The sequence below is a fragment of the Vulpes lagopus genome, chromosome 1 (assembly GCF_018345385.1).
Source record: "Vulpes lagopus strain Blue_001 chromosome 1, ASM1834538v1, whole genome shotgun sequence".
Lineage (NCBI taxonomy): Eukaryota > Metazoa > Chordata > Mammalia > Carnivora > Canidae > Vulpes > Vulpes lagopus.
In genome coordinates, this window is record NC_054824.1 from 25,381,440 (window position 1) to 25,405,524 (window position 24,085).

Here is a 24,085-nt window from a genome sequence, read left to right on the forward strand (position 1 = left end):
CAGAGCCAGAGCCAGAGCCAGAGCCAGAGCGGCGGAGGCAGAGGCGGGGACCGCACGAGCGCGGCGAGGCGACGGGCGCCAGCGCCGGAGGAGACCTGCGGCCCCGCGCCGAGCCAGGCGGGGCGAGCCGGGGCACCCAGCGGCCGGCCCGCGGCGGGGGCGGGGCGGGGCGGGGCGGGGCGGGGGCGAGGCTCGCGGGCAGCGGCCGCCGAGGGGTCTCCGGTCCCGGGCGCGGGCGCGGGCGGGCGGGCGCTGGAGGAAGGGGACGCCGGCGCGCGGGCAGCGTGGACCGACCGACTTACTGACCGACCGACGGAGGCGCACCCCGCTCCCCCGCCCCGCCCCGCCGCGCCGCGCCGCGCCGCGCCTCGCCCGCATCCCCGCGCCGGCGCCGCCTCCCTCCGGCGACTCCCTCGGCCGCCCCTGCCTCCTGCACTTCTTCTCCGCCTCCGCCTGGTCGAGGCTCCCTCGGCGCCAGCGCCTTCCCCGGGCCCGGGCGGGGCGCGTCGGCTCCGGGCAGAGCTCCGGGGAGTCGGGCTCGTTGGCGCAGAGGAGCCGCCCTGCGCTGGGCCAGAGGTGCCGAGGACCGGGGGATGCGAAGGGTAAGACCTGGCAGGGGTTGCCTCTGGACGTACTTGCGCCCGCCGCCCGCCCCCTCGGGTACTGACCGGCTGGTCCCCAGGGGCGCCGCGGAGTTCCTATTCCGTGCGGGCGAGTCGCGCGTCGACGTTTACTTAGCCTAGAGCCCCAGCCTGTGAACTGTGGTCTGTGCTACTTCTGGAGGTTTCTACCATTCCCTGCTTACGGAATGTGTGTGCACCCCTTGTGTGCACGCCTGTGTGCTGGTGGAAAACGTGTAATTGTGCATGTTGGGGGAAAAAAAAAAAAACAGGCGCTTGAGTTGGTGCTGAATGTCTGTAAACCGTGTCAGCAACTAAGTGTTCCCGGAGAAATATCGATCTCTGCACCAAACCTAGAAACTGTCTAAAATATGAAGTGTCATGTAAAAAAAAAAAAAAATGTATGTCATAATAAACTTTTGGTGTAGAAAATGTAGCTGCAGGAACCACTCCGTTTTAGGAAAACATAAATGTACATTGAACATCTAAATTTGAACGTTGATGGAACCATTAACCCAGAACTAGCCATTAGATGGGGGAAAAAAAAAAAAAAAGTTGCTGTGTTTGTGAAAGACATTTCTCGGTGAGGCTCACAATCCTAAATGGATCGCCTCTCCCAGTGCAAATGTTTGCAGTGACCGACGCGAGAAACTGTCATTTGGTCATCTGAAACTTTGAAAGCAACTTGCAGGTTTCTAATTTTAGTTTTAAATTGAACAGATGAGGGGGAAAAAATAGTAGTCTGTTAATCATTTTGCCTCCCATCTCTTTTTATTTCCCTTTAAATTAAGTGTAGAATGTTCTTGTCTTTGTTGTTGCTTCTCGATACATTAAGCATCCTTGGGCATTTAATAAGAGATTACAACAGATTTACTGGTTTTAAAGGTGTTGAAAGATATCTCTACGGGTCCCACAACTTCTCCTCATATTTTATTACCAAGTTAATGCCTTTTCAACAATGGGGGAAATGCAATTTCTTAGCGTAAACTCAGTGGACATTGAGTATCAGTGAGGTGACCACTGCCATCAATCTATTTTGCAGAATATTGAGAAGCTCAGAGCAACTAACCTTTAAGGTTCCCATAGGACTTTGTCTGATTTAAAGTGTTGCTTTTCTAATCCCACCCTACTGACAGTTTGCAAGGGAAGATATACTGATTGATTTTTCTCTCTCCCTGTCCCTCCCCTCCTTCTGCCTCCCCTAATCTCTAACTCAGTTAAGAGCAATTTTATCAAAATAAAAGGCCATGCATAGTTTCTTAAGTGAGACAAATAATTTCCTGATTATATCCATACATGAGCAGAAGCCACACACCTCCAGAATTTCAAGTGTTGCATACTGCAAGCGGTTACTTGTAGGCACAATAGCAGTTGCTGTAGTTGGGCAAGAGGCAAGAGGACGGACGTGTTTTTTTTTTTTTTTAAAAACTAATCCATTTTAGGTTATCAAGAGAACTTACTGTACACAGACTCTTTTTGTTCCAAAGATGTCTCCCACTCCAAGCAAGGAGCAATCCTGGCTGAGGTATGTATCAAGTGTCTGATGGGGAAAGGTCTCATTGTGTTCCTAAGTCTCCGTGGGGGTAAAGTGATGCCACAGGGGGGGAAATGCTCAGTTCTGACCTTTCATAAATAAAATTACTATGCTTGCATACTCATTGCTAGGAAGGCAGATTAGATATTCACGCCCCCCAATTTTAATAGATAGCTTCAATATATATGCATATTAAAAGAATATGATGCCTCGTCCCTTAAATAAACCATAGATGATATTATTTGATTTGGTGTGTAAAGTTTTACGTTTTGGTGAAAATCTGATTTCACGTTGGAGTAGTGCTCGGCTTTGTTTGTTATGCACTGTTTTCTGTCTTTTTCTGTTACCCTTTTCCCAGTGGACTCCGTGCCTCCCTGTCGCTTGTGAGATCGTTCCTCTCTAATAAGCCTAGCTGCAGGATCAGTGTGTTCTTTTTGGCATTTCAAAATGTTAAAATAGTGAAATTGTTAAATGTTACCAAGATGAAACTGCTGGGAATGAAATTCTCTGGAAGAACCACTATATCTGTGGCACATTACAGTCTATTCGAAAAGAGAACTCCTTGATTCAGTTTACCTATTTTTTCTCAAGAAAAAAGCAGCCCCTTTGATTGTGTTGATAAGTATTTAGTATGCAGTGTCAGCTTATTAATTACTAAGGCAGAGCCTGAAAAACTCTTTCAAAACAATCTTGTGACATTCTTCTTTGCTTTGACTCAGAATTAACATGAACCACCAGGACATTTAGACAGGCTCCTTCGTTGTCTTGCATATTAGTATTTGGAGGTAGAATTGGAATACTGGGCTGTTGAAGAATAAACTATGATGAAATGGAACTTATAATAGCAGTTGATAGTTCACCACGCTTACCAAATGTTTCTTCCCAGAAAACAGTTGGCCTAATAAGAAAAGGGATTATTTCCCATAATTAGCTCTCCAGGAATGCTGCAAAAAAAAAAAAAAAAAAAAAAAAAAAAAAAAAAAAAAGAAAGGAGTAATAAATTGAATCTGGAGATACCTAACCACACGTGATGAATAAAACGAGATTTGGTTATAGTGTCTTGAATTTGGTTAGTCAGATGGAGCCTGTCCTTGAGGTTGCTGAGTGTTATTCTTGGGGTAATTATGTTAGCTCAGTTGCCTGAAGAACACAGATGAGAGCTTTCTTTCCTACAAAAAGGATGCCGTGTCTTCACCAGTGTAATCTGTTTCTTCTGTTTTTGTATTCATCATTTTCTAATTGAACTAAAAAATTAGAGGGAAACCAGCCTTCGGGTTTAAATTATTTATAATTCTGCTTTTGCCTCTGAAAAGACCTGGACCCAACATTGTTTGAAAAACTGCTCAGGCCAAGTTTACATATTGTATATCTATATTTTGAGGGACTGCAAACTCTGCTGTTTTTTCTCTTCTTGACTGAAGATTGGAAGAGAAGTTAAAGAATCAGAGGAAATCAAAACCAATCGATACACATTGTATTGGCAAGATTTTACTTCATGCCCCCCCCCATCTCCAATGCTTCCTTAATTCTTTTCTCATAGCAATGTTCACTTTCCATTATAACTGCATGCACACTGTTTCTGAGGGGTTGGGGGATATGACACTTTGCCACTGAATTGTTATTTAATGTTTTTGATAATCATTTAATTCACTGATGATGAAATGGAACTTACCTTCTTAGACTAGATTGGGTTAACTGTATGACATGATATAGATCAACTCAGATTTCTCCCAGACATGTTCTGGACTAAAAGAAACAATAAATGTCATGCAGAAAATATATAACATCAAATTATATACTGCATAATTTTAGATGATTGAGATATATAAACACACTTGTATACATCTATATGAACAAACTTCTTCATAGATGTGTGTCATGGCTGACATAAAAATTTAGACCCGTTGTCTACATATATCTGAATATATAATTCAGATTTTAAATAAATTCTACGAATTTGGGGAAATGTCCAAATTCAAGACAGCTGTGCAGATGGACACAGAAGACTCAAGGCAAAAGAAGTATCCACCTTGCATCAAAACAGGGCCGTTCTGATTTTCCGGAATAGTGGAGATCCGTCCCAGTCTCATGTGTTCTGAGAATCTTGCAAAGATGCCAGGACGGGTATAACTTCATCTGATTACAGTTTTCTCATCAACACTGACTGATGCATTTAATACCGTTTTCACCAATCTTGCTAGTTGTTTATTTTTGGAAAGAAAGTTGGGAGAAAAAAAAATACAAGGTTATTACTATATCACAAAATGCATATTAATATCAGTATATTTGTAATATACAGCACATTATAGTGCCATCACAAATAAGTCAAAACAATAGGAAATATGTGAGGGGGGAAAGGGAAGGTTGTTTTTAGTGGTTTTCAAGTGCCTCTCTTGGTATTACTCAAATAGTTTGATGTTAGCGGAACTTCTATCTCAAATAGGCCTGAATGGATAAGAGGTATGTTTATGACCTATCAGTGATAATAGGTCAAAGCCATTACATAAAGTAATCAGTGTTATTACCTCTGGTTCTTAACAAAAAACATTTACTAAAAGCTTTCCTGGGTCATATTTCTTCACTGGACAGGGTGCATCATGGAAAGTAAAGTACATTTCATTATAATAGTTTTTCTAGTACAGTTGCCATTACAAATAGATTCTTGAGCTAGTTTTCATTGATATTTTTCCATATATTTGAAGTATTTTGCATGTAATTATTAACAAATAACTTCCGGATATCCTCTCTCTTAAAGTTTCATTTGGACAGGTTAGCACAAGGTTTATTATTGGGTTTGTATGGGTTTTCGAAGGAAGAATTGTTTACTCACCAAACCTGAGCAAATGAGCCTGGCAGAGTCACAGCAGTTGTTCTGGAATACTACAAATTCTGTTGTAGCCCCAGCTGGAGAAATTTTCACACCTGCACTTTAGGAAAGCTTTCAAAGTTTTGCTTTGTTTGTTTTGTCTTCTCTTGTTTTTGAATATGTGAGTTGAGACTGGTTAGATGGGAACCAATATATCTTAGCCAACTCTTTTTTTTTAACCTATTGTGCAATTGTATCATATTCTGTATTTTTTGAATAAGCTTCTTAAGATAGATTTTGCATTTTTTTGAATGCAACTAGGGATTTAAGCTCTGTTTTCTCCTAACACAGACGGCAAATCATGTTTCTCTAAGAGCACAATATTTTATTATCTAATTCTTATTTTTCCACTTGGGTTTGGATTCTTAATTGTGTAGAGTTTGGATTCATGGGGTAGAAATTTGATATCTTTGGCTTGACTCTTTACCATCATTACCAACTCTGAAAAGCATTTAAAATTTGTTTTTGACTTCAGAAGATAAAGTGCAGTATAGTTTCCTAAATTTGACAATGTAATATCTATTTTTTTATTCCTACTAGCAAATTCCATGCTATTGCTTTTTAAAGAAAAGCAGAGGCATTTTTCAAAGATGTGCCAGGCAATCTGTTGTGGTAGTTGAATATACTGGCAAATGCTTTCACAAACTGTGTATGTCAGTAGTATATTTAAATATAATTAAAATAAAATATAATTAGGAAATAATGTTTTTCAAAGTTTATGTTTAAATGGGAGGGTTCCCTTCTTTCCTCATTATTTCTTCATCTGTTCTTTTAGACCATATACTTAGAGAAGAAAATTGGAAAATGAGTTCCATAAATTGAGTTAAGTTACAAGGAGTTTTACGTTTAAATTGGTGATAAATTCCGGTGTGCTTTTTTAAAAACAAATTTCTCCTTTCATGTACGGATATTTGCACTAGAAAACTTTATAACACCAATTTCTGTTGGCCAAGAGGTTAAACAAGATATTCAATAGTAAGTGAACCAATACCATATGTAGTATGCCTTTGTCAGTCGTGTTTGCTTTTAATTCAGCCGTATTTAAAAGTAATCAACCTGATTTATTCTTTAGAAAAGACACTTAATTTAATGCCATTATGATCTGTGTATTTTGGTTTATTCCAGTGTGGCTTGTTAAATGGACCAGATTTTCAACTCATTTCAATGCACTGCTACAGAATTTGTAAATGTTTTCTCTAGCATTTGTGCAAGTTGTGGTGAGCATCCAGTATGCATGTGGAGAAGAAGGAAAGCTGAATGATTTAATACATAACCTAAGTAAGCAAAATATTGTCCAAAGAATTCTGTGCCTTTGCATATGAGGGAATTTGACTTTGGAAGATAGACAACTAGTTTTGGAAATTATATCAAAACTTCTTACAAACAACCCCAGAAAAGGGAAAACGTTTGGATGATTGTAGTCCTCAGCTAAGGAAACTAAGTATGAGTAATCTATGATCCATTTTTATTGATGAAATAATTAGAGAGGAAACAGTCTGCCCAAAGTCAGATATTTAAGTACTTTGGGATACATTTCCATATATTTATAACTTTTAGGTATTTTTGCAAGATATATGCCAGCTATAAGCAGTATAAATTGCATAATTTAATTCTGTAAGTTAATTTGCAGCGGATCTGCATTACTTGGGCCTACTGCAAAATTTCCATTTTAGTTTGTTTTCTGGGTGCATCTCCTGTGACACATTATTTTACAGTTCGAGGAAGAGACGAACAGAAACAGAAACATTTCCAGCTTAAAAAAATGAGCTGAATGTTAACTACCATTACTGGTTTCCCGTTCTTTTATTCTCAGTCATCATGGGTTCCTTCACAGTGGCATTGAAAGGAATAGCTAGCAGTTCTAGAAAACTTTGTGTAGTCTTTGTAAATAGAATTAGGAGAAAATGGTGTGTGGAGTTCTTAAGTTATGTCTGCATGCTGGGTAAGTACATGTTATATCTTGAAGCCACTTTTCTCTGTTGGTCAAAAATATAACAGTCAGTTTGCTGGAAAAGTGCAAAGAAGCCCAGAATTGTAGACCAAAAAACCTTGAGAGGTTCCCTACTCGTTATGTTATGTTTATTTTCAGGCTAGACCACATTATTCTATTTCAGTCACACGGTTTTAAACATCTTCTTTGGGAGATTACTTTATCATGAGCGGGCTCCCTTAGCAATCCATTTCAATGAGCTAAAAACCTACACCCACGGAATATTCTTTCTTCCTATCCTCAATTCCTAAAGGTTAATTTTTGCCCCTCCCCTCCATTTAGTCTTTACCATTGGTCTCCATAATCTTTAACAGTGGTTTTTAAACTTTATGGAGTGTGTCAGAATCTTGCGGAGGGCCTTGTGACAACACACCTGTGCCCCGAACCCTGAAGTTTCTGATTGTGTAGGTCTGAGGTAAACCTGAGAATTTGGGGATCCCTGGGTGGCACAGCGGTTTGGCCAAGGGCGCGATCCTGGAGACCCAGGATTGAATCCCACATCGGGCTCCTGGTGCATGGAGCCTGCTTCTCCCTCTGCCTGTGTCTCTGCCTCTCTCTCTCTCTCTCTCTCTCTCTCTGTGACTATCATAAGTAAATAAAAATTAAAAAAAAAACAACCTGAGAATTTGCTGTTTTCCTAAGTTCCCAGGTCATGCTGATTCTACTGATTGGGAGACCACCCCTTGAGAACCACTGGCCTATAAAATAACTCTGTGTGCTCTCCCAGACTGCTGTGTGACTGCTTAGATGGTTCACTGAGATGTACTTACCCTGGATGGCCAGCCCATTCTCACCTATCTTATTTCCTAGTTCTTTATCTTCACGTCACTTTTGCACAATACTCGCAGCTCCTCAGCTCTGCTCATAATCCGAAATTGCACCATACAAGTCCTAGGAAGGATTTGACCTTGAATGAGTACAAAAGAACCACCTAATGGTTTCAGTGACCTCAAAATCCTGTACTTGCATCCAATTTGCACACTTTTGTCTTAATTGAAACTACATTTCCAAAGCATATTTTTCATCTTTACTGAAACCTATTTCTTCCGGTTGTTTGTATATATTTATTTGCATCTTGAAAGTATATTTTTATGTTTGTATCTTTTGTGTTAGTACACACCAATTTTTTTTTTTTAACATTTCAGCTAAAGGAGAAGGCACGTAAGTACCTAATTTATAAAATCATGTTTGAAGGGAATCCTGGATTTACACAATAAAAACTTATTTAAAATTATTCCAGTGAGAGAATGATGGGAAGGAAATTGAATTATTTAGAAAGCTGCCATATCCTTGATTTGTATGACTACTTGAAGAAATATTCACTTCTCTTGTGAAATAATCCATTGTTGCCCCTGTAATGATAAATTTCCACTCTTTTTCATCACAGAATTATGGCCTGTGTTGGTGATTTTGTATTTGGAAATTGGAAAGCCAAATGTTTCATAAAATAGAGATGAGTTAGGTTTGTTATTAGAATTGATTTTGGGCTCCTAAGATATTCCCATCTTACTTTTAGCATCTCTTGGCATAAACATATCATTTGTTTTCAGCAGAACTACTTTCCTTTATTTATCCCTAATTACTTTCTTGAGGCAAAATTCCAAATATTCACAATTAATTTTATCAATATATTAAATTTTCTCAATGCCCCTTTGTCCCAAACAAGCAATTAAAAATTAGGTTTGTAGGCAGTAATAATAACCCATTTTAACCCTCCATAACATATTTTCTTATTTATGTTTTAATTAATTTGGTTGTAAAATACATAAAATGTTGTAGCAGGAGAAGTTGCTCAACCAAAGCAAGAACTATGTCCACTGAATAGAGTAACAAATTGATTCCTAAGGGCTTATAAAAGCCACTCCATCTAGTGGCTGAATTTTCACATAACTTCTCTTGACAAGTGGTTTTGAAAACACTATTGCACATGGAGAAATCCCTTTGGGAAAGATTAATGCATAATAACATGCATTTGAGGGAAGGAAAAACTTCATTATAATCATAACTTTATACATTGTCTTTAACGGTCTATCAACAGCATGTTATCAGGATTCATTCAAAGTTGTCCATGTCACAGAAATCTCTTTGTATATCATTGTTTGCGCCTAAACGTTGAAGTTCGTAACATACACCCGGGCTTAACAAGGATCAGAATAAAAAATATATACCTGATCTTTGCCTAAAGCTTCCACTTGCCATCAGTATAACTTCTGTTTAACAATGAGATAAAAGGGGAAAAGATCCAGGGATGCATAATTGTTGATGCCTTTTATGTGACCTTTACACTTGGGCAGTTTTGTTTCGTTTTGTTTTGTTTCAAGTGGATGTCTGTATGAGACCAAAACTCAGTTTTAATTCCCTAATAACCAACTGACTTTATGCCAGGGAAAACTATCCACAGTTAAATGTCATTCTACTAATATAGATACCCCTGTCTCCGATGCACACTGACATTCATTTAGTAAACAGGTACTGAGTATGTACCCTGTGCCAGGCACTGTGCCAGGCAGAGGACACGTAAGGCATATAGGACATGTCCGTCCTCTCAAGATGTCCATTATGTGAAGGATTTAGACACAAGACACAAGAAAGACTGCCACAGGATGACTCAGCAGCGCCTATCCTCTCTCCTGGAAGAAAAAACCTCAAGCATATATAGGAAGAGGATTATACAAGCCAATCACTGGGATACATGACCCAATACTGTTGGGTGATGTAATATCATATGCCTATGACATGTTTTCAGATCCTATCCTATTCCGTCATCTGTGGGAGAAGGACAGATGGATGGCCATTATTTGATTGAGTGGGGTGGGACAGAAAATCATTTCTCTTGCTTCCTTGACCCATATCCATTATACAAGTGTAATACGTGAATACATATTTAATGTCTACAGTGCTAGGCACAGAGTATGCACCCAGTAAAAATGTGTTACATGAAACATGTGAGGGCCTTTAACTTTGTATCCATCAGCCACATGGCTGTAGTCACACAGCTTTGTGCTCTTCGGGCACCAAGAATTTGTCACAAGCACTCCCTTGATGGATACTTACTAAGGTTTACAGAATTTCTTCTCCCTTGGTTCCAGCCAGCATCTTAGGACCTGGCCACAGAGAGTCATCTTCCATCTGGGTCTAACAAAACCATGCTGCTCATGGTGGGAAATTGAGTGATTTCAAGTGAGTTTGAATTTCTCCATATGGGAATGAAAGCTTCAAGCTTTTGTTTACTAACAACCATCACATCCCATTCAGAACTAAAGAAGGTGTCCTCACCATTCCCTGCTGGTATTGTGGAAACTGTCATTACCATCAATCCTTACAATCGACTAAATGGAAGGGGAAAAAATCTAATTAAAAAATAGCGGCAAAGACAGGTTAGATTTTATTTATTATTTGCCAACAGTCGCTGAAAATAAGGTGCTAATCCAGGGTTAGGATTTATGGCTTATAGTTAATTATCATACTCTGTCCCTGAAGACCACAGGACAAGGATGATTTGCAAGGGCTATGATCAATCTTTTTTGCTGTCAACAGTTCCTTCCTTCAGATTTTAGTTGTTTACTGTGTAAAATGATCAGGTACTGTTTGTTACCTCCTTTTCCAAAGATCAGTTCTTCCCCCCTTGGAAACGAAAGAACGTGTCTTATATGGTTCCTGGACCTCAAAGTTAAGAGCAAGGACTTTGAGGTATGCAGCCCTGGGTTGAGTTCTGGTTCTGCCCCTCTAGTTAGAGACCTTGGGCAAAGTATTTTACTCTCAAAACCTCAGTTTGCTCAGAGGTAGGATGCGGATTGTGATAGCACCTAATGCATGTAAATATTTTAAAAATATATTCTTAGTACATAAACAATCTAATATTTCTTATTGAAATATCTGGAAATTGGAATTTTCTCTGTCGTGCATTTAAATCACCCAAATCACCCAGTCACTCTAAGATTTGAAACTAGAGAAATAAGACTTGATTTTTCTGTTGGACTTAAGTTGTATGTTCATGCATTCAAAGAGAATGTACTTTGTTGAAAGATGAAGGAAGAAACTGAAAGGTATGCTGCACCCCTGGACAACATGTAACACACTTGAAACTATTGCTGTCCTTGGTAATGAACTGTCAGACAGCCTGTCTACTGGGTTCTACATGTCTTATGAGCTGGCCTTGTAATGACCAAACTTTACATACATGATAAAGACAGGCTTATGGAGTATTTTGTATACTGACGATGGCTTCTATTGAATTGAAAATTTTGCATTTTTTTAAGGGAAGGCTGCATCAATTATGCTTGATTACTTTCTTTACAGATATGTAGAAGAGGTAGCTCTCTAAAAAAAGAGAGAGAGAGATAAAGGCACTTGGTAAGAGGAAACATCAAAATAGTAGAACAAAATGAAATGGTAAATGGATAAATGGAATTGGTTATAAAAGTCAACAAATCATTTCATTCGTATAATTGCCTCTGTGATAGGCTTTTCTTTTGGCCTCATCACCTAATATGAGTGTTTAATCTGATGTAGTTTTAAAGGCATCATTTTTTAAGCCCAAAAATTCTTTAAAATTTAACAAGCTTTTAAATGTTAGATAATTAGGCATACTTCAGGTTAGATTTGAAAAGAAATATAGCCTCGTAAGTGCCTTAATGTCTATTCAGTTCATATTAATTGATATATTTTCATGAAATATATTTTCTTGCTAACAAAGACCAGAGACAATGGTGCATTTAATAACTTCTATTCCACGTTACAAAATATATGAAAAGCTAAAGCTTCGAGAACCAACCGAGCATTACCTACATAATGGAATTTTCTTTTATGTATGGGAAAAGGAACTGACATTAATACAAGAAAGAAGGATTATGTATTTTTGCCTGAATTATCAGGATAATTAAGTCAATCCTTCTCTTTGCTATAGAAGATAATGCAAAAAGTGACCAAACTACTTTAATAATTCCAAAACTCTGATGGTTATGTAAGAATTAGAGAAGACTCAGTTGCCCATTCAACCATAGAAGAAGCATCATTCATCGAGTTACAGTGCTGGCCCATAAGGTCTGCCATGTATATTGAGGACATGTCTTAGACATAATACAATTATGAGGGTCAACTAAAATTTTCCTACTAACTTAAGAGAAATACATTATCAAGTTACTTTTTCTTGATCAAATTAGTAGAAACCAGACTTGTTCCCAGAAATGAATGGAAAATAACAAATGCATCCACTGGCACCTTCATTTTCATGAATGCTTTGCAAGGCTCTTTTACAAGGCTAGCCGAGTAGAACAACACAGGGCCAACAATGGAATAAGGGAGAATAAGAGGGTTAATTTAAGCAAGGGCCTGGGACTCCTGCATTTTATATCCTGGACTCCTGTCAACTTAGAAACTATGAGCTTGTCATCTTGTCCTTAAAGTATTTATAACTTCAGGCTGGGGGGCTGAGACAGTCTATAACTATATCTGGAGCACTGGTCCTTTTGATGCTTCTAGAGGGTTTTCTGCCTAACTAGACATGATGTGCTGCAGGGAGCAGATACTGCCTACTGCATGTCCCCCCAGAGATGCTGCACAGGCCAGAACTGCCAGGATTTTGACTCCAGGTACAACCATGATAAATATCTAAATTATTGAATGTATCTCTAAAACAAAGAAGATCTTCAGTAGGGGAGTGAAGTCTAAAATAACCTGCTATTAATTATATTGAAAAGACTTATAAAGAAAATATTTGAAATCTTGTTTTGTTACTCAATACTAACCCTAATCATAACATGTATGTTTTATACCCTTAATGGGTATAGAAACAAAGATGTGGATTCTAGGTAGACTTTGGAATACTTCATGCTGCTGATATACCCAGAACATTTCTTTTATGTGATACCACAGCCTGCCAGTTATTTAAGTTTGGAGTTGGTAGATGGAGAAACAAGTGTGCATTTAGTGAGATGGACCAACAGAACAGGTAGTGTCATTCTAAACATTTGAGATTTTTTAAAAAAATAATAGATTCAGCATAGTATAATTTTTTAATTTTTATAAAGGTGTGATTTATAGCTTAAATTACTAGAATAATAAGTTGCTTATATTTTTAAGAACAATTCTAGGAAAATCCCCTTAAATGTCATTCCATCATTGTTTTACTATAATAGTAATAAAAACCAACTGCTTCTTTAATAGGTGCATCTACACATCTTGCTAGAAATTTCCAATTATGATTTTCCCGGTAGCAAACAAAAACAAAATTAATGGCAGCTGCATCCCCCAAAGCCTAAACTGCATTACTAATGAACTCTCAAAGAAAATTCTCAATGCAAAAAAATAATCAGGTGAAAATTACTGTAATAATCCAAATGTAGAAATAAAGGAAAGAATTACTGAAATGCAGAGGGCTGCTTTCCCGTCATGATCCCATTAACTGTTAAAATAGCCTATGCACAGTGGTACTTTGACACTGAACTGCACAAAATCCATGTATACTTTAAAACTGTATTCCTTAATTAGAGTTGGCTGATATTGGACAGAAATTAGTCTATATTTCATAACCACACCAGGCTCTGGCTCAGATTTAACAAGTTAGTTCATTTTAATTAAAGTGCTTGGTTGCATTAAAGTTGGAAATTGTGATCACATATGTGGTGATCTTAATATAGAGTAAATCACAGGCACACATGGTTTGCATTACTGAAGAAAAGTCTTCCAGATACTAAAATTTTAATCGTTGAGGCCATGCCAGTAGGCAGATTTACCTAGATGGGCTGGGATAGGAAATAGTGATTTAGGAGGAGGTAGTCTTAATTACTATTGACAAAATGCCTTAATTTGAGTTTGTAAGAAGCTAGAAGACCTGAATATAATACAGAAAGCAAAAATGGCTTCATTCTAGTTAACTGTTAATGCCTAAAACAGTGCATAAAGTCCTAGAGCAAAAACTCTGGAGTCTGAGAGACATGGGTTCAGCTACAAACTCTTCATTTTCTGGACAATTTACATTAACATCTAATGATCTCCATTTTCTTATCTGTGAAGTGGGGATTATAAATAAGCAATAATAGATATAATAGAGTTGTCATGACAATTTAATGATAGAATATGTGTGAAGTCTCTGGAATTCCTGGAATGTAATAGACATCCAATAACGTTTCCTCCTCCCTCACCCAAGTATGCATCTTTTATTTCCTTCATGCTTCAAATGCTGAGACAAAAATAAAAATTGAATAAGCAGCCTATGATCTAATAAGGAAATGTGCTATCTTGAAATAATATATTGGCAAGAGTCACAGTACTAATGATAATAATATTTACTAAAGACTTAAATTTTCTGCTAGGTCCTATGTGAAGTGTGCTATCTGCTTTTCTTTCTTTCATTTAATTTTTAGAACAATTCTGTGACTTAGGCAACATCGTCATCATCATCATCATCATCCCCATTTTACAGATGAAATACTGAGGCTTAGAGACATTAACTACTTGCCCAAGTATAAGTCTCACAGTAATCTTGGTCTGCTCACTCCTAATTCAATGTTTTCTTCATTGAACTAGTGTTTTGACTAGTTGGAATCAGTGGGGAAAAGACGGGAGATAGTAGCATCTCTGGCTTAGGTTAAAGGGATGATGGTTCATTAATGTTAAAAACAGCCCTGAACCCATACTGTCCAATAAGGTAGCCACTAGTTACATAGGTCTATTAAGAAGTTCAAATGTGGCTAGTACCACATGCTGAAGTAACAATATTTTTGATACATTGGGTTAGATAGAATATATTACTAAAATTAATTTTCCCTTTTCCCTTTTTCTTTTTACCTAGGTAGTGGAAACTTTAAAATTGTGTATGTGGTTCACATTACGTTTTTATTAGACAACACTGTGCTAGAACAAGAACATCTGGGTTCGTTCTGGCTCTACCACCTACTAGCTGTGTGAATGGCAAATTCCTTACCCTCTCTGTGCCTTTCATCTGTGAAATGGGGATAATAGTGGTAACCCGTCTCATAGGGCCATTGTGAAAAATGAACAATTGGGTAGACATAAGAGGCTCAGGATGCCACCTACACATAATAAGCTCTCCAGAAGTGTGTAAGAAGGGAAAATCAGCATGACTTTGTGGTATGCTTGATTATAGAGGCCAAGAAAGGAGTCTAGGGTAAGTTCAAGGTACAAGATTGGACGACTAATACGATTAGTCATAATTCCATAAGAAATGTGAAAAAAGACAGGACTGGAGGTAGTTTGCTGCAGCACTATTTTAAAGCAAGAGATGATAATCAGTGCAAACCTGCATCAGAAGGAGGCTGGTCACATTCATTTAATGGATACTTAAGGCACCTGCTAAATGGAGGTTTCATGGACCAATGTGGAACTGTCTTCACGTATACTTTTAAATGGAAAAGCAAGATGCAGAACAGTGTATATAGTATATCAGTGTTTGTTAAAAAGCAAGTATAGAATGAATTTATATATTTGCTTGCACATGCATGGAATATCTCTGGAAAGAATAACAAGGACCTTCTTACCATTGGGAGTAAAACAGGATGGTTGGGACATGAGGATGGGAGAAACTGGCTTTGCTGTACATCCTTCTGTGCCTTTTGAAATTGGAATCATATGAATGTAATATATGCATATAAGTGATCAAAATTTCAAATAAATTAGTTTTTAATTGGGAAGTGTGAAAGGCGAGTTAGTTACTTGAAAAATAAGAGGACTTAGGGGTTGGAAGTCCTGGACTGGCTCCCAATAAGAAATGTTGGGCTCCAGTTTTGGTTTTCAGGCCAAATGTCCATTGAATTAATTTCCTTTCTCTCCTCTAATTTTAGAAAAGACAAATAAATATTATTAAATCACTCTTTTCATGCATCAGTTAATAAAATTCAGCTGCCACCTATTAGGTTCATGTGAACATTTCTAAGGGAGACCAGCCCTCTCTTTCCTGTCTATCATTTTATCAGACACCATTCCTCTGCTTGGAAACCACTTTCTAGTTATGGAAGTAAATATGTAAGTTCGCAGTTAAATGATGTGTGGGGAGGCCTGAAATGTAGGGGAAAACTGGCGGAACTAGTTCTGCCTGGAGGGAAGGGCTGGCCAAGGAGATGTCAGAAATGGAGGTAAGTCTTGAAAGATCAATGGAACAGACATCTTGGAAATGCATATTTCAGGCTAGAGGGAGGCTCAGAGGGAAGGAGGAAGGTGTGCAGGTGTGATCCCAAGAGCAGCACGTCTCCTAGGGCCAGTGAGCTCTGTGTTTGAGTACAGGTGGGAGTTGAGAGGCCAAAGTTAGATTTGAGAATAGGCCAGGACCCTTAACAGCTGTCTTCACAAATTGTGGCTATTTTCTGTGTCCCTCAGATTATGGGTGAAAAATTATCATATGTAAGTGGAGTTGTTTAGCAAATGTAACTTTACAAAGAGCAGAGTTGACTCAGCAGACAGCCTGGACTCCAGGATGGCAGGATAGAGCAAGGTGGGCCACATTTAGCACAGTGTCCCTATTCCAAGTTACTAAATAAACAGAAGAAAAAAACCACATTGTGATACTTAAGGTATGAATTTAATTTTTTCTTCTTTGCCTCCATGTTCTGTCTCTACTCACTGATCCTACATATTCTTGGCATAAACATCCTTTCCTTGGGGAAACCCCCTTCAACCACCCTAGACCGGCTGCTCCCACAGCATCTGGTATATCTCCAGTCAGAGCTGTCACCACACTTCATCATAATTATTGGGTCAGCTGTCTGTCCTCTGCCACACTGTATACGTGATAGGGATTCTCTCTCTTTTTTTTTTTCCTTGAAGATTATTTATTTATTTATTCATGTGAGACATAGACAGAGAGGCAGAGATATAGGCAGAGGGAGAAGGCTCCTGAGGGGAACCTGAAGCGGGACTTGATTGAAGGACCCTGGGGTCAGGACCTGAGCCAAAGGCAGATGCTCAACCACAGAGCCATCCACGTGGATTCTTTCTTGAAACCACTAATGCCTAGCACCTAGTGCCAACCTACCACCCTGGCACGTACTGGGTGCTCCATGATTTGTCGAATGGATGAATGAATGAATCATCAATTCAGATAGGTAGAATCCCTGTATATTAGTAGGAGAACTCAGAACATTTTCATTTGTTGCAAGATAATAACTATTTCCCCCCACCACAGTGTGTTATATTTAAAAAAAAAGAAGAAAAATACAGTTAGGAAATAAAATGATGGTTTTTATGATTATTTAAATATAAGTACCACTCAGTAATTCTAATATCTTTATAAACTAAAGAGCCTAATAGCCACGTTTTAAAACATTTATAAATAGTAAAATCAATTCCTTGGCTGTTTATTTTGAAACAAAACTAAATTGCTTATCTTAGAATTGAATAGCCCTTAAAATTTGGCCCCCTTTTCTCAGTCATCCATCTTTCTGGTGCTGTCTACATGGAAAGCCTAGATGATACAGCATCGAGGCCTGTTTCCTGTCTCCTAGAATGCTTGTGTCCCTGCACCATTCATGGGGACACTATCAGGAAGCACTTTTTTCCATCATTACTGCTGTCCGGTGTTCAAGATCTTGGTCTTCCCCTGAGCCTCAGTGCAAATTTGCCCTTTATGATATTTTTCTTGGTTGGTGTAGACATTTTTGAAGTTCACCTCAGCCATGCATTGGTCCAGATGTCTCCTCTGGGAGAGGAAACTTGCCTGCTGGATCAGGCCAGCATCCAGATCTTCCCCCATGGTCATCTGTTCTTCTGGTGCTCAGAAGTCTCTCCCTCCCCCTTCACACTCAGCACATGGGCCGCATAACACAGTCCCTGATTCCAGACCATCTCATTCTTTGGCTGTGCTGTACGTTCAGTCTTAGCTGTGTGACAAGGTGATAAAGTCTTCCAAGAGCAGAAATTGTGTGACATGCTGCTCTCCCCCATCCTCACCAGCATTAGGACACTGCTGTGATAGTAGAAGCCAGGTGGTGAACACTTTCTAATGCAACTATGAGTGCATGCCATGCCCAGGACACATTTCCTTCAGCTTGACTCTTGGCCCCTGGAGGTCTGTACAGGATCACACAGTGGCTTAAATCCAGACAGCTTAAATAAGGAAAGGAATATTTCTAGTGTGTGCCACCACATCACCAACTTTGGGTGGCTTTTCTCTGGCTGACTGACTCATTTTGTTGACTGTATCTGACAAGGATTTTATCTAGGCTCAGAGACAGGAATGAAATAATGTGATGGTACACATTTGGGATGTTTACAGTAGATTTAAAAAAAAATTTATTACTCTCTCAGTCTTCTCATCATTCAGGTTCTTTGTTTTCCCTCCTGTTAGGATTCCCTGCTGCGGGTCTCTTTCTCAGTCATTCTGAGTTTGGCCTAATCCAAGACGGAGGTTATGAAGTCTATCCTAGATGGCCTTGCCGATACCACCTTCCGCACCATCACCACAGACCTCCTCTACGTGGGCTCCAATGACATTCAGTACGAAGATATCAAAGGTGACATGGCATCCAAACTAGGGTACTTCCCACAGAAATTTCCTTTAACTTCCTTTAGGGGAAGTCCCTTCCAAGAAAAGATGACTGCAGGAGACAATGCCCAGTTAGTCCCAGCAGACCAGGTGAACATTACCGAATTTTACAACAAGTCCCTTTCATCCTACAAGGAGAATGAGGAGAACATCCAGTGTGGGGAGAACTTCATGGACATGGAGTGCTTCATGATTCTGAACCCCAGCCAGCAGCTGGCCATCGCCGTGCTATCCCTCACACTGGGCACCTTCACAGTTCTGGAGAACCTGCTGGTGCTGTGTGTCATCCTCCACTCCCGCAGCCTCCGCTGCCGGCCCTCTTACCACTTCATCGGCAGCCTGGCAGTGGCCGACCTCCTGGGGAGCGTCATATTTGTCTACAGCTTTGTGGACTTCCACGTGTTCCACCGCAAAGACAGCCCCAATGTGTTTCTTTTCAAACTGGGTGGGGTCACCGCCTCCTTCACGGCCTCCGTAGGCAGCCTGTTCCTCACGGCCATTGACAGGTACATATCTATTCACAGGCCCCTGGCTTATAAGAGGATTGTCACCAGGCCCAAGGCTGTGGTGGCATTTTGCCTGATGTGGACCATAGCAATTGTGATTGCTGTGCTGCCTCTCCTGGGCTGGAACTGCAAGAAACTGCAGTCGGTTTGCTCAGACATTTTCCCACTCATTGATGAAACCTACCTGATGTTCTGGATCGGGGTCACCAGCGTGCTGCTGCTATTTATCGTGTATGCATACATGTACATTCTCTGGAAGGCTCACAGCCACGCGGTCCGCATGATTCAGCGCGGCACCCAGAAGAGTATCATCATCCACACTTCAGAGGATGGCAAGGTGCAGGTGACGCGGCCCGACCAAGCCCGCATGGACATTAGGCTGGCCAAGACCCTGGTTCTGATCCTTGTGGTTTTAATCATCTGCTGGGGCCCTCTGCTTGCGATTATGGTGTATGATGTCTTTGGGAAGATGAACAAGCTCATTAAGACGGTATTTGCGTTCTGCAGTATGCTCTGTCTGCTGAATTCCACCGTGAACCCCATCATCTACGCTCTGCGGAGCAAGGACCTGAGACATGCTTTCCGGAGTATGTTCCCCTCGTGTGAAGGCACCGCACAGCCTCTTGATAACAGCATGGGGGACTCGGACTGCCTGCACAAACACGCCAACAACGCAGCCAGCGTTCACAGGGCCGCAGAGAGCTGCATCAAGAGCACGGTCAAGATTGCCAAGGTGACCATGTCTGTGTCCACAGACACGTCTGCCGAGGCTCTGTGAGCCTGATGCCTTCCTGGCAGCACAGGAAAAGAAATTCTTTTTTTTTTTTTAAAAGCTTAAAAATCTAGAAGAGTCTGTCATCTCATCGGTTATATTTTTTTAAGTTTACCATGCTCAGTGAAAGGTGATTGTCACCAGGATCAGTTACCTGTTCTTTAACATTTCGATAGTGTAGGTACTGAAACTCAGTTCTTCAGGGGTTTACAGTGAAGGAAGCTTGCTGCTGATGTGACTGAAGCTTTTTCCGAGTCTCAGCGAAATAGGAGAGAAACCTGTGGCTACACAGTCTGAAGTCAAAGGACCCATAGGAAAACACCATCAAATGAGTAATGCCTTTGTAACCACAACTCTCATTATAATGTGAAATGTATTTGTCCATAAGTATCGGAGATGTCCACTTTTACAAGTTACACTACTAAAGTAGAGCTCTTTTGTAAAATGTATTATGTCATGTGAGATGTGTATCAGTGTTCACTGTGTGTTATTTATATTTGTCTAGTTCAGCAAAACTGAATGAATGGTAGACTTTCATGAAAACAATGGGACATAAGCTGTGGATATACACCAGTGAGACCACTTTTTAAAAAATTATTGCCCGTGACTTTAGAAACCTCAATATTTTTTCCAATCTATTTAAATTTGACATTGAAATAACCATAAAGGTTTATTTTTCTGTTAATACAACAAGAAGAATTTGAAGACTATCCAGAGTATTGAGCAGAATTCATTGACACTTAAAAATTTGTTAGCCCTGCATTTTCATACGTGGACATTTATTATCTTCTGGACTATGGCTGTTCTGTTGGGTGATGGATTACAATCAGAATGGAAGACAGAAGGCATATTGACTTTTCTGGCTGACATCTCTGACTTTCCTTAGTCTTTAGCTATTACTAGACCTCTTAAGACAGCATGTGTCAATCTTAATGTATATTGTTATCACTGTGCAATTGCTGTTTACTTGAAGAGTACTGCATTCTTAGATTCCAGGTTTAAGTAGATTTCATGCCTGGGTGGCCAAATGAGTCTTCATTTTTTCTTAATTGAAAAGAAGTATTGTCTGGATCAGTAAAATTATACCGTGTGTGAGTGTGAATATAAATGTGTGTGTGTGCGTGTTTCTATCCCGTAACTGTTCCAGTCATGTCATAAAGTGAGAAAACTGTGACCAAGTGTAAATTTCACCACTGGCTGCACTCTTGCACATGAATTCAGTTTCTAAAATTGAGTTCTTCCAGAAACCTCGTTGATAAAAATACTGACCATAAACATTCAGAAAACTGCCCCCTCCTTTAGAGATTGGTCAAGAACTACTCAGTTGACTTTTAGATAATTTGTTAAGACCAGTATCTAACAAGGAAGAATCAATGACAAACATGCAAGTGAAGATCTGTATTTACCATGTCAGTGTTGGGAAGTGAGTGTCTCGGTTTCTGAGCACCTAATATCAACCAAGTCCATGGGGAGGTAAATCATCAAAGCGAAGTGGTTCTAGAAAGCCCCATGGTAACATTTGTCATTTGAGTATGTAGTGATGTGACCCTGATTAAGTAACACTGGACCTCGCTTGCTGAAGTAAGACTACCAGGTCTGGTCCATGTGGCTATGGAGGCCAGTCGGACAGTGGGTGAGACAGAAAAAAGGCAGCGAGGAGCCCACACAGTTGTGATTGAGGCTTGAATGACATGTGGCTGCTTCTGTGCTTCACCAGAGGCCCGTTCTGACAACTCAAGACCCGGCTTTGATGGGGTAGATTTGAAGGAATAGGCCTCTCTCCTGTTCCTGGTTAGCAGGATCTGCTAAAGTATAAAGATGTGCAAGGCTTTTTTTCTTCTTATGCCCCACCCTCATACTCCTTAATGGTACCATGGGTGCTCAGAATTGGGCTCTTTCCCAGTAAGCATTAATATTGCTTCGGAAGCCACTTGACCCTAACAGATTTTACTTACAAACAGTCTTCTCCTTACACAGATAAAGCATGGTTCCCACTGGACCCAGGGACATGCATAGCACGAATTAAAGTGAAGAGCTAGCATTTATCTGGTGATTTCTAGCTCTCTAGATAGATGAGCAGCCTACTGGGGCAGTGTCCTCTTGTGCAGTGTATGGTCTGCAGCTGAATGTAACCTGTGGGCCAAGCTGGGATAGATTTAACTGTCTGTATAAACAGCTCAAATTTGCCTGCTGGTTGCCTCACCTTACCTCTCTGTGATATACACGGGAGGGCTCAGGGTGTTAGAGGATGAATAAGATCTCTTTAGAAGAGAGAGAAAAGATTATTTACAAGAACTCACCATGGTCTGGTTCCACTGAAGAATTGCCAGTCTTTAGTCCCACATTATCCCAAATGTTAACCCACATGTTTCAGAGCTCACGAGGCAGTACCAACTCTCTTCTCACAGCTGTGAAGACCCTGGTGGAGATGAAATTCTTGTTATTTATAGAAAAATTCAGGATTCATTTTTGAAACTGTATTTCTGTGTATGCAATGTAGATTTTATAGTGTGTTGTGCTTTCAAGATCTAAATCATATATAATAAATTAAGGGACAATGGGGCTGACAGCACTAAACTTGGTGCTTATTGATATTCTAAGAAATATCTGTGAAATATCATCACATGTGTGTTACACTACCTTCATTTTAAAACATTTCAATTAGTTTGATTCACTTTGATGCTTTTAATATCGTTTCCTACCCCAAGAGACTCCAATGTTCTCCCTAATGAGTATACTTATTAGAATTACCATTCATTAGTATCATTCATTACCTAGTCCCTTAATTAGGCCCATTAACTTAAATATAATTTAAATTTCAATAAGTTTTATAAGGTCTGACTTCAGACTCACCTATCTTCCTCTGAGGGTAACATAATTGTCCTGACCATGCATTTCACTATCACATATGTCTTCAGAAAGGGCCAAATTCCCAACCTGTTCAGTTTCTTCAGAGTAATGATGAATCTTTCAGCCCTAGACCAATAGTTTCATTTAAACAAGGAAGGCTGTTTCCAAGAACCTCTAATTTTCCATTACATATGAAATTTATGTAAAAGAAACATGGATCTGGGAGAAGCTGCAGACATATGCCTACACTTGAGTTGTTTCCCAAGCCTCCCCACCACGTTGAGTCAAGCCTATCTGGCATTAAGTGTCTAGGAATTTTGGCTGCCTAAACCCACATTGCAGGAAATAGGTCCAACAACCAGATGAGAATTAGGCCCCGGATGAGTAGCACTCTAGTTACTGTCCTGTTGATTCATTTCTGCCATTCCACATCTGTAAAAGAGACCACCAATATCATGCGCAAAATTAGATTTCTCACAATCTAACTGTATATTTGTATGATATTTTAAAATATCCTAAATGCTGGGCAATGGCTATTAACGATTGTCTTGCATTGGCCTTCTGATGAAATGTTAACAATGCCTATTGTAATATAGACAAAACATTTTATCTACTGATTTGGGCTGAATGTATGTAAATAGGTTTTTAAAAAAAGTCAGATGGTTAAGCAGTGGCCTACAAATCAGTAATTTTCAGATAGAAGAGTTTCCTTACATTGCTGTGGCATCCTAAAACCTATCTTCACGTAAACTTAGTGTACTAGGCTTGCTGGGGATCAGAGTCCCCAAGAAAGGAAACCTTTTCTTGTGGTAGTATGAACCAAGACACCAGATTATCTGGATTCTTATTTCCAATGTTTCAACTGGGAAACATAAATCTTTATTGTCTGTAAATCTAACATTATTCCTTTTCCTCTTAGAAGAATATCGTATTGTTAGATGTTTGTTAAGCTGGTAACACCCTTGCAACCGCTGCAATATCTTCGTTAGTAATCTGTATAATACTTTGTACACAGGTACTAGTAAGATTGTTATTCAATGTAGCTTCAGTCATTAACTTACTAGCGCAAAGTAGTACTTTCGTAATATTTACAATGTATTAAGCCCACACTATATTTTATTTCAATGATATAATTAAATTGTTATTTATTCAAAGAGAAAACATCCCATCATGTTTATTGTCCAAAGTTACCTGGAATCAAATAAAAATTCTAGATTCTCATGAAGAACATAAAATGCCTTTGAATTCTGCCTTATTTCACAGTCTAACATTAAAACACTCAGGATTTAAGTTCTAAAAGATTGGAAGAACCGGTTTGTTCCCAAAAAGCACTTTTGACTTTATTTGAGAAATGAGGACAGATTGGATTAATGTAGTCATTTTTAACATGGGAAAAATATGCATAAAGCCATTATTTATATAATAAAGGAAAAAACCCTGCCATACCTTT

At 39.4% G+C, this 24,085-nt stretch overlaps 1 protein-coding gene across 2 annotated transcripts; it reads left to right on the plus strand.

Moving 5' to 3' along the window:
* The first annotated feature begins 184 nt into the window (after positions 1 to 184).
* On the plus strand, positions 185 to 23,855 carry CNR1 (cannabinoid receptor 1). 2 transcript variants are annotated; one of them, XM_041757330.1, is made up of 3 exons: positions 2,130 to 2,145; positions 6,146 to 6,298; positions 18,310 to 23,855. In XM_041757330.1, the coding sequence occupies exon 3, from the start codon at positions 18,373 to 18,375 to the stop codon at positions 19,789 to 19,791; it is 1,419 nt and encodes a 472-aa protein (XP_041613264.1). In that variant the 5' UTR covers positions 2,130 to 2,145; positions 6,146 to 6,298; positions 18,310 to 18,372; the 3' UTR covers positions 19,792 to 23,855. The 2 variants fall into 2 exon arrangements, with proteins under 2 accessions (XP_041613186.1, XP_041613264.1); XM_041757252.1 differs by lacking the exons at positions 2,130 to 2,145; positions 6,146 to 6,298 and adding an exon at positions 185 to 602.
* The last annotated feature ends 230 nt before the right edge of the window (positions 23,856 to 24,085 follow it).

Excerpts from the sequence above, each read along its gene's own strand:
- CNR1 (XM_041757252.1), top strand. The coding sequence starts at position 18,373 with ATGAAGTCTATCCTAGATGGCCTTGCCGATACCACCTTCCGCACCATC.